The sequence below is a fragment of the Acomys russatus genome, unplaced genomic scaffold (genome assembly GCF_903995435.1).
Source record: "Acomys russatus unplaced genomic scaffold, mAcoRus1.1, whole genome shotgun sequence".
Lineage (NCBI taxonomy): Eukaryota > Metazoa > Chordata > Mammalia > Rodentia > Muridae > Acomys > Acomys russatus.
Genome location: NW_026131800.1, coordinates 1 through 13,141, shown reverse-complemented (window position 1 = coordinate 13,141; position 13,141 = coordinate 1). Strand labels below are relative to the sequence as shown.

The following is a 13,141-nucleotide window of genomic DNA, read 5'->3' as shown; positions in this document are numbered from 1 at the left end:
CTCTCTGAAGCAGAGCAGGCTCCAAGACACAGAGCACCCAGTGTTTGCAGAGTAGACTGAGCTGTGACGGCAACTGCAGTCTCTTAACAATGCAACGGCATCACTGCTCACTTGCTAACATGTGGGGGGCCTAGGTCCAGGCTCCAGAACTGTCCAAACCACACACACACACACACACACACACACACACACACACACACACACACACACACACACACACAGTGTTAGGAGGGGACGGGCCTGCAGGAGATGTATCTGTGACCCTGACCACTCTGTTTCCCACATAGTACAAAGAGGGGAGTTGTCACAGTCTAGGAGGGAACAGGGAGCCCACAGTAGACAGAAGACACTAGAGACAAGAAATTTTTATTTGCAACTTCTGAGCAACACAGCTCTGGGACAGTGCTACTCTCTAATTTGACTAGCTCAGTGACAGCAGACATGGAGACTCTACTGCTCAATGGCAGTAGGCAGAGCAGTGTCTGAAAGAAAAGTGATTATGAGTCTCTATTAACGGACTTCCTTGAACTTGTCCAGGGAGAGGACAACTGCATTATCAGTGTCAGGGCTACTCAGCTCCCTGACCAAGTTCAACACTTCACCTGCCTTCCCCAGAGCAGAGCCTACTGAACAAAGTCAGCATGGAGGCTGCCTGCTGTTCCACCTCCACCTCAGGAAGATTCATTGTCTGCTTAGGGTTAAGGAACAAGGCTGATGGTGGCCATGTCATGCATCAACTAGCTGTCTTTTTGCCTGTCTCAATGCCTCCTCCTCAGCAGCCCTGTAGAGACTTGCGGACTGCAGCCCAGTTCCGAGCTGACACTGCTGTGCGGGTCTCCTCTGGAGGTCCAGGGTCAAGGGAGCGCCAGGCTAGTCATCCACTGTGATGTTCCGGAAGAGGTAAGCCATAGACTCGCCGTTATGGATTCTCCGAATTGCCTCAGAAAGAATCAAACTGATGTCCACAGTCTTTATCTTGGGACACTGCAACTTCTGCAGCTCGTGAGGGACAGTGTTCGTAACCACCACCTAGTTACAAAGCAATAGAGAGTAAGTACACAGTTCCTCATGTGTGCCAGGGAGTGGCTTTGCAGGAAAGGCCCTCTATCGTTTCATTTAGTGTCCAGCTCTTTCGTGGTACACAGGCCAACGGAGTGCTTTACCGCTGAGCTATGTCCCAGCCTTGGTTTTCACTTTGAGGCAGGGTCTTGATTATGTAACCTAGAGTGGTGCTCAACTGTAATTCATCTCTAAAATGTTGGGATTATAAGCATAAAACTACATTTGTCAAAGTATAGATTTTATGGTGGGCGTTGTGGTGCACGCCTTTAATCCCAGCACTCAGGAGGCAAAGGCAGGTGGATCTCCATGAGTTCAAGGCCAGCCTGGTCTACAAAGAGAGTCTTGGGCAGCCAAGGCTACACAGAGAAACCTTGTCTTGGAAAACTTAAAAAAAAAAGAAAAAAAAAGCATAGATTTTATAAACTGAGCATCTGTGGCTCAGAACTTAAGTTCTAAGAATGCCCAGCCCCACTGGAAACTTAACTATCACCGGGGAAGAAGTCAAGTACCAGATGTGACTCTTAATATCAAAATGAAGATCTGAAACAAACCTTTCTGCAAACCCTACACATGTATCTGCTTGAGCAAGATGGCTAGCAGACTGCTCTACACCCTAGCCAGGGACTAGGCAAGCTGCACTCAAGCTGAGTGTTGCAAGCCTTTAAGGCGACACACCTCATCAATGGAGGACTCCTCAATCAGCCGGGCGCTTCAGCACTCAGGATGCCGTGCGTGGCCATGACATAGATCTTGTAGGCACCTCTTTCTTTCAGGATCTCTGCAGCAGCTACAAAGCTCTCCACGTCATCAATAATGTCATCCTGCAGGAGAGGCAGTTTCAGCCACCCTCTACCCCAGCTGGGAACAGCACCATGAGGAAACATGGCATGCCCAGGTGGCTCGAGTGTCAGCAGCATCGAGGCTCTTTAGTCAGGTTTGTGTGACATTGTGACTTGAGCTGTCATGGTGGCTGGTCAGGGTAGCTTCCTCCTTCAAACTCCAGACAGCCAGCACGCCACTTACTTAGTCCCAAGAGAGGGTGACATGAGAGGAAGAGAGGTAAAGGGAGCTGCTGCTGTTGTGACCTCTAATCCAGTGAGGCGGGCCGGCATGCCAACGCAGAGCTAGGCTGTACTGAGATACCAGTCCCCACTGGGACAGCTCATCTTCAGCTTATCCTATGGCCTGAGATGTAAGGGTGAACATGGACCTGGTCTGAGAGGACCCAGGAGCCCTAAGATGGAGGCCATGATGCTGATTTCCTGGGGGGCACCAGGCTTTACATTTGTAAATGATGCTGATTTCCGGGGGGGGGGGGGGCACACCAGGCTTTACATTTGTACGTGTACATTAATTTCCATTCACTATGTAAAACAATTGTGAAAGAGACTGAGAAGGGCAGGTGGATGCACTGAGATCCATGCTGAGAGCCACACCGACCAGGCCAGGGGCGGCACCTCTGCACATACCACTATGATTGCAATGCGCCCTCCGACGTCTCCGACCACTGTTATTGGTGGCTTCTCTTTGGCCATCATCACTAGCAAAACAAATCACAAGACCCAGTTAGACCGGTGACCACAACCTGGGGTCAAGCTCCAACACAGACCTAACACACAGCCCCCTTGAGTGACGTGTCAAGAGCTGGAGCAAAAGCCGGGCGTGGTGGTGCACGCCTTTAATGCCAGCACTCGGGAGGCAGAGGCAGGCGGATCGCTGTGAGTTCAAGGCCAGCCTGGTCTACAAAGTGAGTCCAGGATGGCCAAGGCTACACATAGAAACCCTGTCTCGAAAAACCAAAAAAAAAAGAAAAAAGAGCTGGAGCAACAGAGCTCAAAGACACACGAGGCAAGACAGAAAAGTGGTTTTAAATTTCTAGTAGCTAAGTAAGCTGAGATAAAAAGGTAGGAGATAAGGAGAGGAGCTGGCTTCCATTCCCAGCCCCCACACTGTGGCTTACTACCTACCACCCACAACTCTAGCTGCAGGGGGGTTCACTCTTCTGACCTCTAAGAGCAGCAGGCAAGCATGGGATGCACGTACAGACTGATGCAAAACCCTCACTCACAGGAAAAAAATGAGCTAATACAGAGTAAATCTGATATTTTACTTTACACAGCATATATGGCTGCACCCCCTCAAGCTGTAGCCATAGAGTAACGTACTGATGAGGCAGTTTGTGTTCTTTCATGGCAGCCATCACTACATGGGGTCTCAGGTGAGACCCGCCATATCTGAAACACTGTGATCATTGTGTCAAAGGCCCCACAGTGCACAGCACAGGTGGGGAGATGACAGACCTGAGGCGCTCACAGCAGAGCAGCAATCCCGACAGTGTGCTGGCATCTGACAAAGGAATGAGATGAGCTGCCTGGCTAAACAAGTGGACAGCCTCCCTTTCTAAAAACCCTGATTCTTGCTGGGTGTGGTGGCACATGTCTTTAATCCCAGCATTCGGGAGGCAGAGGCAGGCGGATCGCTGTGAGTTCGAGGCCAGCCTGGTCTACAAAGTGAGTCCAGGATGGCCAAGGCTACACAGAGAAACCCTGTCTCGAAAAACCAATAAATAAATAAATAAATAAATAAATAAAAACCCTGATTCTTGCTGGGTGTGGTGGCACATGTCTTTAATCCCAGGACTTGGGAGGCAGAGGCAGGCAGATCACTGTGAGTTCAAGGTCAGCCTGCTCTATGAAGCGAGTCCAGGGACAGCCAAGGCTACACAGAGAAACCTTGTCTTAAAAAAACCAAAAAAAGAACTTGATTCTGGGGGCTGGAGAGATGGCTCAGAGGTTAAGAGCACTGGCTGCTCTTCCAGAGGTCCTGAGTTCAATTCCCAGCAACCACATGGTGGCTCACAACCATCTATAGTGAGATCTGGTGCCCTCTTCTGGCCTGCAGGCAAACACTGTATGTATAATAAACAAATCTAAAAAAATAAAAAAAATAGAAAAAGAACCTGATTCAGACGCTGCAACCTGGTTTACACATTTCCCTGGACTTTAGGTGTAACTGCCCAGATCATCACCTTCACTCTAGAGCAGAGGATGCCAGGGCACAGGACGGCCAAACAGAAATCCACCCTCACGGCCTGAATATGACACAACAGTCATTGCCCAGCATGCCACAGGGTTAGGGTTCCACCAAGCACAACAAGTCAGATGCAATGTATACCATACAGGTGAACTGTCACATGCCATGTGAACTCACTGAGACGCTAGCTCTGGAAGCAGGGTCGGCCCCGCCCTACACCATTTCAGATCCTAGAAATGTTTGTAATCCACATGGTCTCCAAGGTCTGGAGATGAAGTAACTCCCTCAACTGTGATAGGGAGGGAGGAGAACAAGACAAAAAAGAAAAGAAAAACAGCTTAAAAGTAAGAACACTGGAGCCGGGTGTGGTGGCGCATGCCTTTAACTCGGCTCTAGTTTGGCCTCGTGACGTGGTGTGAACCTGTAGCTATGTGGAAGGCCAAGACAAGTGCACTTCAGAACTCTAAGACAGGTGGGCAACACATTAAGACAGGGGCGTGGGGCATGGGGGTGGCTGGAGACAGCGTTCAGTACAAGAATGCTTGCTGCTCAGTCGGAGCTTGGATCCCAGCACCCACATCAGATGCTCACAAAGGCCTATGACCTCTTACTCTCTTGGCCCGGCAAGCACCTGCCCTGTGCTCTCTCTCTAGCACTTGTTAGGGAGGCCGAAGACTCTCAAGCCAGCACAGGCTGCAAAGCAAGCGACCATGTGTCAATAGTGAACTCAGCGATCCAGTGAGGTGAGGACTATCCACAGAGGCTAGGCCTTGTTTAAAAAACATTTCAAGACAGGGTTTCTCTGTGTAGCCCTGGCTGTCCTAGGCTCACTTTGTAGACCAGGCTGGCCTTGAACTCACAGAGATCCTCCTGCCTCTGCCTCCTGAGCGCTGGGATTAAATGCGTGCGCCACCACGCCCGGCTCAGAGGCTAATTCTTAATTCTGGCTTGAGGAGGGTATTCAAGTGCACCACTGACAAAGAGGGAAAAGCAACTGTCCTAATACGAAGCTGCCAGGCACCATCTTAACCAAGACACCAAAATCAGCCCTCCTCAACAATGGGCACACTATGTGTTTCCTGTGGCAGTCCTGCCAAATACTCAAATTTGAATCTAAGCGTGAGGACACAAACAAGTCCCAATTAAGGGTAGTCTACAGAACACTCTGCCTTGTGCTGCTCTACAGGATCAAGGTCAGAGACAAAGAATGGAGGGCATTCTGATTAAACAAGCCTACAGAAACGCCAAATGAAAGCAATGTGCAGCCACAGATCAGGCTCTGGGCCAAAAAAAGAGCAAGGTTCCACAGGATGCTGGTGGAATGACAAGGCCCGTGGAGTAGGCAACAGTCCTTCGGGTGGGCCTGCGGGAGGGCCCCACTGCTTCAGTGCACACAGACGTACTCAGGAGTAAAGGCGCCTCAGACCCACAGCCACACGAAACACTGCGGCACTGTTAGAGCTGCAGACTCTACGTGTCCTCTTCTATCGGCCAAATTCAGTGTCCAGTACCAAAAAATATAAAATTATGAGATTCTCAAAAAGCAAAAAACCCCAAGTAAAATTAAAAAAATATTATATATTTTTTATATAAAAAACACACAATACTGGTAAGAAATTAACTTTGGGACTCTGCTGGGTGAGGCTGGAGTCTGACTTCTCTGGAATGCCACTTCCTGCTCAGTCTATAAAGACAGGACTCCCTTTCTTAGTGGGGTTCTCTCACTCTCCCTAATCTGGTAACCCCAGATTTTCTAAGGGGTGTCACATAGTCCTAGAAGTCATCCCCCTAAGCCGGGAGGTAGTGGTCCATGCCTTTAATCTCAGCACTCAGGAGGCAGAAGCAGGTAGATTGCTGTGAGTTCGAGGCCAGCCTGGTCTATAAAGGGAGTCTAGGACAGCCAAGGCTACACAGAGAAACCCTGTCTCAAAAACCAAAAATTAAAAAAAAAACAACAACAAAAAACCCCACAAAAACTAAATAGTCATGCTTACCGGTTGGCTATTTAACAACAACAACAACAAACAAACAAACAAAAAAAAACAAAACAAAAAAGAAAGTAAGTAGGATGAGCAAGCCAGTAAGCAGCACCCCTTCATGGCCTCTGCATAGAGCTCTTGCCTTTAGGTTTCTACCCTGTGAGTTCCTGCCCTGACTTCCCTCAGTGATATATTACAACCCTAAAGGGTCAGCTGAAATAAAGCCTTTCCTCCTCCCCAAAAAATAGAAGCCCTCCCCTTACAACAGGGTAATTAAGTACTGCTTTCTCCTCCTTGTGATGGCCCTGTGTTACTGCATGGACATGAGGCGCTGCTCCACGGCATGTAGATGGTGTGCCCCGGCACCCTCAGCTCTAGCGAGCCAGACACATCCACCCTCAAAACCTCCCGTCACTGCCCAGGGCTTGTAAGTCCCTGATTCACAAGTAAAGTCTGGCTTGCTTTCTCACTGCACCACGAGCAGCTTAGACTTGTCATTCTGGGAAAGAAGGACTCCTGAGGGACTCACCCTTCACCAGCATGTGAGTTCTGCCCACAGCCCCTGCCTTGCCCTCATGGCAGCCTAACCAGAGAGCCATAACACGAAGAAATCACCACAGGCCTTTGGAACACCCGAGTTTCCATTGCCTTCTGATACTGACAATTTCATGGCCTTTTGGCTGGTTCCTGGCATTTGTCTGCTTCCTGTGCTGTGACCTTGGCATGAAGGGCTGTACACTTTCTGGTCTCGTGGGGCTCCTGAGTCTCCACTGCCTGATGAGACCTGCAGCGCCATTCTAAAAGGAGCTGACTGTAACACCTGGTGGAGATCCATTTTCTATCTCCCCCAGAGAGGCCGGGGACCAAGCCTAGTGCCCAGGGCACGAGCCTCAGCCTAAAGCGCTCTAGGTGCCCTTGTGTGAGAAACGGGAGCTCTGATCTCAAGCTCCATCCATTCTCATCAGGAAGCAAGCAGCGCCTGGACTGACCCACTGGGCATGGGACCCAGGACACCCACCTGAAGGACAACGCAAGTGAAGCAAAACAGAGTGCCTACACTCGAGCCAGGGCCCTGAACCAACTGTGACACTCCTCCAGCTAATGTCTGATTGAGGCACACCAAGAGGAATATTTCTGAAAAACCTTAAACCTTCCTGCCAGTGCCACTCAGTGTCCGTGGCAGTGAGAGCAACAAGTTAGTCAGGTATCAGGTTCAGGAGCCACCCTACGGTAAAGGTGACTGATGGCCACAGCCTGTGTCTCTTACCGAGGCACAGCCAAAGGCTGTGGCCTCTACACCATCACATACAGCTCTTTACTAAAGCTAGAAGTTATTTAACACTTACAAGCTCTGTCCTACACGCTGTGCAATTGTGTGCTGGAGCCCCTAACTCTCCTTTTTTTTTTTTTGGTTTTTCGAGACAGGGTTTCTCTGTGTAGCCTTGGCCGTCCTGGCTCACTTTGTAGACCAGGCTGGCCTCGAACTCACAGTGATCCACCTGCCTCTGCCTCCTGAGTGCTGGGACTAAAGGCGTGCGCCACCACGCCCGGCCCTAACTCTCCTTTTATAAAGGGGAGGTCAAGGCAACACTACTTGATTATTCAAAAATAGCTCAACATAAAGAGCTTTTTTTTTTTTTTTTTTTTTTTTTTGGTTTTTCGAGACAGGGTTTCTCTGTGTAGCCTTGGCTATCCTAGACTCACTTTGTAGACCAGGCTGGCCTCGAACTCACAGCGATCTGATTGCCTCTGCCTCCAGAGTTCTGGGATTAAAGATGTGCACCACCACACCCGGCCTCTCAAAGAGCTTTTACTCTCCACCGAGCTGGTAATTCTTAGCCATTACACTGTTCAGAATGTCCCTCCGTTTACAATTAAAGGCTCAAAACACGTCTTACAGGGTAGCTCCAGGCCTGGGTGGACAGTAAAGGCTCAGATCACATCTTATGGGGTAACTCCAGGCCTGGGTGAACAGTAAAGGCTCAGATCACATCTTACGGGGTAGCTCCAGGCCTGGGTGGACAGTAGCGTTCTTGACCATGGGGGGTGAGTGCCGACCATCATCCATGTCCAGCTCTGTGCACTGAGCTTCTCCGTGGATCACAGCCAGCCCCAGGCGCAGTCTCTCAGCATAGGACTGAGCCCTGAGAGGAAGACAATGGTTGGCAGCGGTGACACTGATGCAAAGAAAGCCCCGCCCCCGTACCACTCTAGTAATCACAGGACAAAAGAATGTTCAGTCTTTGAGGGGGACACGAGGAACGATTTCTATAAACCAGCCCAGAAGGTAAATGCTTCAAGAACTGCTATTAGAGTCTAGATAATTTGGGGGGCTTTCTCCCCAATATTCTCTATCTCTTTTTTAAATTGTGCATTGATGTTTTGCTTTCATGTATTTCTGTGTGAGGGTGTCTGATCCCCTGGAACTGGAGTTACAGACAGTTGTGAGCTTCCATGTGGGTGCTGGAACTGAAGTAGGAACCTCTAGAAAAGCACCCAGTGGCTGGAGAGATGGCTCAGTGGTTAAGAGCACCACCTGCTCTTCCAGAGGTCCTGAGTTCAATTCCCAGTAGCCACATGGTCGCTCACAACCATCTATACTGTGATCTGATGCATTCTTTGGCAGATAAAGCACTCATATACAATAAATAAAATAAATCGTTAAAAAAAAAAGCACCCAGTGCTCTTAACTTCTGCACCATTGCTCCAGCCCCTCTCCCCAATATTCTAAAAGTCATTTCCAGAACTTTGTTGAAAACAATGTTTCAAAATCAACGCTAGGCTGGAGGCATGGCTTAGTTGGCAGTAGAGATACAGCTGCTGAGCAGCACTGACACTGACTTGGGAAACTACAGCCCATGAGCTCTTACAGACCACATCGTGACAGCCCTGGGTTCCCGAGCTGACTGTGACTTCGGATGCAGCCACGGGGCTGGAATGCTTGGCATGTTTACCTTTTTGCAGCGTCAGGAGACTTAGCTACAATGACTGCGTTTCTGTAATTTGGAATCTAGATTTGGAGGAAACAAAACAAAACACTGAAGCATTATAAACAAACAAAACGAAACAAAACAACTCCCACCTAAATCGACATGGGCCTAAGGCTTTTCTTCTGACAGTCCACACTACGAGCTGGGACACTGCCATCACTCTCAGCTCGTCGCTGTAAAAGCACTGCCATATCAAGGTAACACAACTCTTAAAACCTTCATTCTGGAACAAGCACAAAAGTACTTAGAAGGAAATGTACTTTTAACGTCCCTGAACACATGGCCCTCTGTGACTACATGCTGAGCGATCTGGCTGCGGCAGGCACTGAGCCTCAGGGACAGCTCTGGGGATGTGCCTTTCAATACTGAGGCCAGGGAAAAAAAATAGCATCTCTTTGAGGTCATGGGAGGTCTGCTGGTGGCTCCTCACTTCTTCCTGGATATACTGAAGCAGGAAAGGTGAGGCTCTAAGGTTGTCCACGGGAAAGCTGAAAAAGCCTTGTATTTCCTTTTGGTGAAGATCCATAGTGATAATGTGAGTTAAACCTGAAATTTTAAAACAAAAAATTACAAAGTTCTCCCTACAAGTTAATGGCCACAGTGGACACAAACTAGACGCTCAACTCCTGCTTCCTACCACAAGAGTGAAGCAGGGACTGTGAGGCAGGTCCACAGACTGCTGTTAGTCCTAATGAAACAGCATGGACTACATAGCATGCCCAGCCTAATGCCATGGAGCCAGGGATAAAGAACCACAGTGGAAAGGGGCGTGCTTCCTGTGCCTTCATCAGTGCAGTCAGAAGTGAGAAAAGGAGCCAGCCAAACAGGAGGATGGAGTAAGTAGGGCGCGGGAGTGGGACTGAAACAGGAAAAGGAGGGCTTTCATCAGAGCGCATAAATAAATCGCTTAAACCGTGGCTACCTCGAAAAGAAACAGAAGCAAAGTAAGAAAAGAGACTCACAGGGCAGTGGACGACATTGGACTTTCAGTGACACCCTACGTGATGAAGAATGGTGGGGTGCTCTCTCAGCAAAGGCACATCTACAAACACACTGCAGGGGTTCAAAGGTCTCCCAGAGCAAAGAACCAGTACTTTAACAGACGTCAGACAGGGAAAGCTCAGCCACACGTCATTTGTCTGTTTTACGGGCCAGGAAGCACACACTGCTCTACACAGGGAATAAAGACAGTGAGACCTGAGCGGGGGGTAAAGAGCGAAGACGCACTAAAAGAAAAGGCCTGCTCGGAACAGACTGCATCTAACCGAGGCAACAGAGTCAGGCCTGGAGCATGAGCGGTCACAAGAATGACAAACCTGCCACTTTAAACAAGATGACAAGATGATGGCAAAGTAATCACAAAAACAGACCAGAAGACACTGAGGCAGCTGGAGACAGAGGGACACTAAGAACTTAGCGCCTCAGCTCATGGCCCCTCTAGACAATGTAGAAGGAAACAAGATGGCATTAGTGAACAGCATGTCAAGAACAGGGCTCAAAGCAGATACCAAGGCAGACCCCGATCTCAGTGGGTGAGACTGCAGCTAGTGCTGGCACCCCAGGGCCCTACTCAGACTCACCAGCTTTTGCCAGCATGGATGCCAGGAGCTTGCACACGATGGAGCCCCTCTTCCTCATCTTGCTTTGCTTGCTGTAGGGGAAGTAGGGGATGACGCCGATGATATTCCTGGCACAGGCAGTCTTCAGTGCGTACGCCATAATCAGTAACTCCATCACCGCTGTATTCACATCTCTAAAACAGTAAAACTTGTATCTTGGAGTAAAACCTACTTATTAACAACAGTAGAGACGTCAGCTCCAGCCACTGGCCGCAGCATCAGGTATGACATCAGCTCTCAGGAGGCAGAGAAAGGTGGATTCCCCTGAGTTTGAGGGCAGCCTAGTCTACACAGTGAGCTCTAGGCAGCCAACTCTACTGCCTTGCCTCAAAGACAAAACAAAAAGAATTCCACGTCCTCTAGCCCTCATCCTCTATTGGTCAGGCGCACGCCTTTAATCCCAGCACTTGGGAGGCAGAGGCAGGTGCATCGCTGTGAGTTTGAGGCCAGCCTGGTCTACAAAGTGAGTCCAGGACAGCCAAGGCTACACAGAGAAACCCTGTCTCAAAAAAACAAAAACAAAACAAAAACAAATTGAAAAAAATCCTCCTGCCGGTGGGTTGTGTCACCTGACTTTAATACCAGCACTTGGATGGCAGAGGCAGGTGGACCTGCCTGGTCTACATAGTAAGTTCCAGGTCAGCCAGCGCTACATAGCGAAACCTTGTCTTGAAAAATAAAACAAACAAACAAACAACCCTGGCTGTTGTACAGGGTTGGGCTCCCCGCGGCAATCTGTGAACTGATTCATCATCTGACCATGTTTTCCAATGCTCTAAATGCCCCCAGTCAGCACCGACAGGCCTCCTTGCCCTTCAGGACGCTGTCCTTGGAAGACACCTGCACAGGGCTGACCCGTCCCAGGGTCATGCTACACTGCTGGGTTAAAGATCTCTTCTCAGCACTCCTGGCTTCCATGAGATGCTGAGAACAAACTGTCTAAAGAGCAAACCTCCAACCTTGAAGGACATTAGCAACATGCTGCTCCTAAGCTAAGAACAGGCAGCATCTGGATGGCCAAAAACAGGGACATCCAGCTGTGCTAGACACCTGTCTATTGTGCACAAAGGGAAATAACATTTTAAAATAGTGAGTCCTTTGTCTTTTTGCCATCTACAGTGGCCTGTGACTACTACTAGAGCCAATTGCGGTGGTGCACTTTAATCCCAGCACTCGGGAGGCAGAGATAAGTGGATCTCTGAGTTCGAGGCTAACCTGGTCTACAAAGTTCTAAAACAACCAGGGCTACACAGAAAAACCCTCTCTGGAAAAAACAAACAAACAAGGGGGGCGGGGGCGGGAGAGCAAACAACCTGAGTTACAATAAAAATCTCAGGGCAGAAAGATGGCCTAATGGCTAAGAGCATTGGCAGCTCTTCTGGAGGACCCAGACTCAGTTCTCAACACCCATACAGCAGCTCACAACTACTGTAACTCCAGTTCCAGGGAAGCCAATATCCTCTTCTGGCCTCAGTGGGCACTAGGCACTCACGTAGTACACAGACTGCATGCAAGCATAACACCGTACATTATCACCATAACAAAAAATAACAAATTAATAATGATTCAAAATATACAGGAACCAAAATTCTCTTTTGAGTCAGTATGGAGTACATGCCCGAATTTAGAAGGATCACTGGTTTTTTGTTTTGTTTTGTTTTGTTTTGTTTTGTTGAAAGAGTCCCACTATGGCTGTTCTAGAACTCACCATGTAGACCAGGCTGGTCTCAGCCTCCTGAGTGCTGGTGTGTTAAAGGAGTGTGCCAACACACACACACACACACACACACACACACACACACACACACACACACAAACACACACACGGTATGCTCCCTGTGTTTCCCAACTGGAATTACACACAGTGTGACCCGCTGCCTTACGCTCCCGGTGCCACGACTTCCCCACTATGGTCTGCATCTTCAAACTAGAAGCTAATTTGACAGATGTTTTGTCAACGCAATGAGAAACTAATACAGTAAATAAACTAGTAAAGGTAGAGAAAAGAAAATTAAATAGCTTTAGGATCTATGCTATAAAAGCATTCTGTTTTGAGCTAGGCTTGGTGGCATAGGCCTGTAATCCCAATACTTAGGAAACAGAGGAAGAAATCAGAAGTTTGAGTCCAACTTGGACTCTGTCTCTAAAACAAAAATGGCTTTGCTGGGCTTGGTGACACACCCGGCCATCCTGACTCTCAGGAGGCTGTGTCTGGAGACTCAGCTGGAGTCTGGCCTGGCTGTAGTCAAGACCCTGTGTCAGAAAAACAGAAGAGACTCAGCCTTGCTAGTTAATCCCACTATTAAGAAAAGCACTAGTAGCCGGGCGTGGTGGCGCATACCTTTAGTCCAGTCCTAGCACTTGGAGGCAGAGGCAGAAGAATCTCTGAGTTTGAGGCCAGCCTGGTCTACAGAGTGAGTCCAGGGCTACACAGAGAGACCTTGTCTCAAAAAAGAAA

The 13,141-nt window shown here is 48.9% G+C and overlaps 1 protein-coding gene across 1 annotated transcript; it reads right to left on the bottom strand.

Annotated features, from left to right (window-relative positions):
- Positions 1 to 815: 815 nt before the first annotated feature.
- On the bottom strand, positions 816 to 10,850 carry LOC127186498 (phosphoribosyl pyrophosphate synthase-associated protein 1-like). Its single transcript, XM_051142839.1, is given in 8 exon segments — positions 816 to 1,029; positions 1,738 to 1,766; positions 1,769 to 1,883; positions 2,532 to 2,602; positions 8,073 to 8,218; positions 9,029 to 9,084; positions 9,495 to 9,610; positions 10,645 to 10,850. Coding segments are annotated over 8 exon segments (846 nt in total). The 5' UTR covers positions 10,799 to 10,850; the 3' UTR covers positions 816 to 870.
- Positions 10,851 to 13,141: the final 2,291 nt, after the last annotated feature.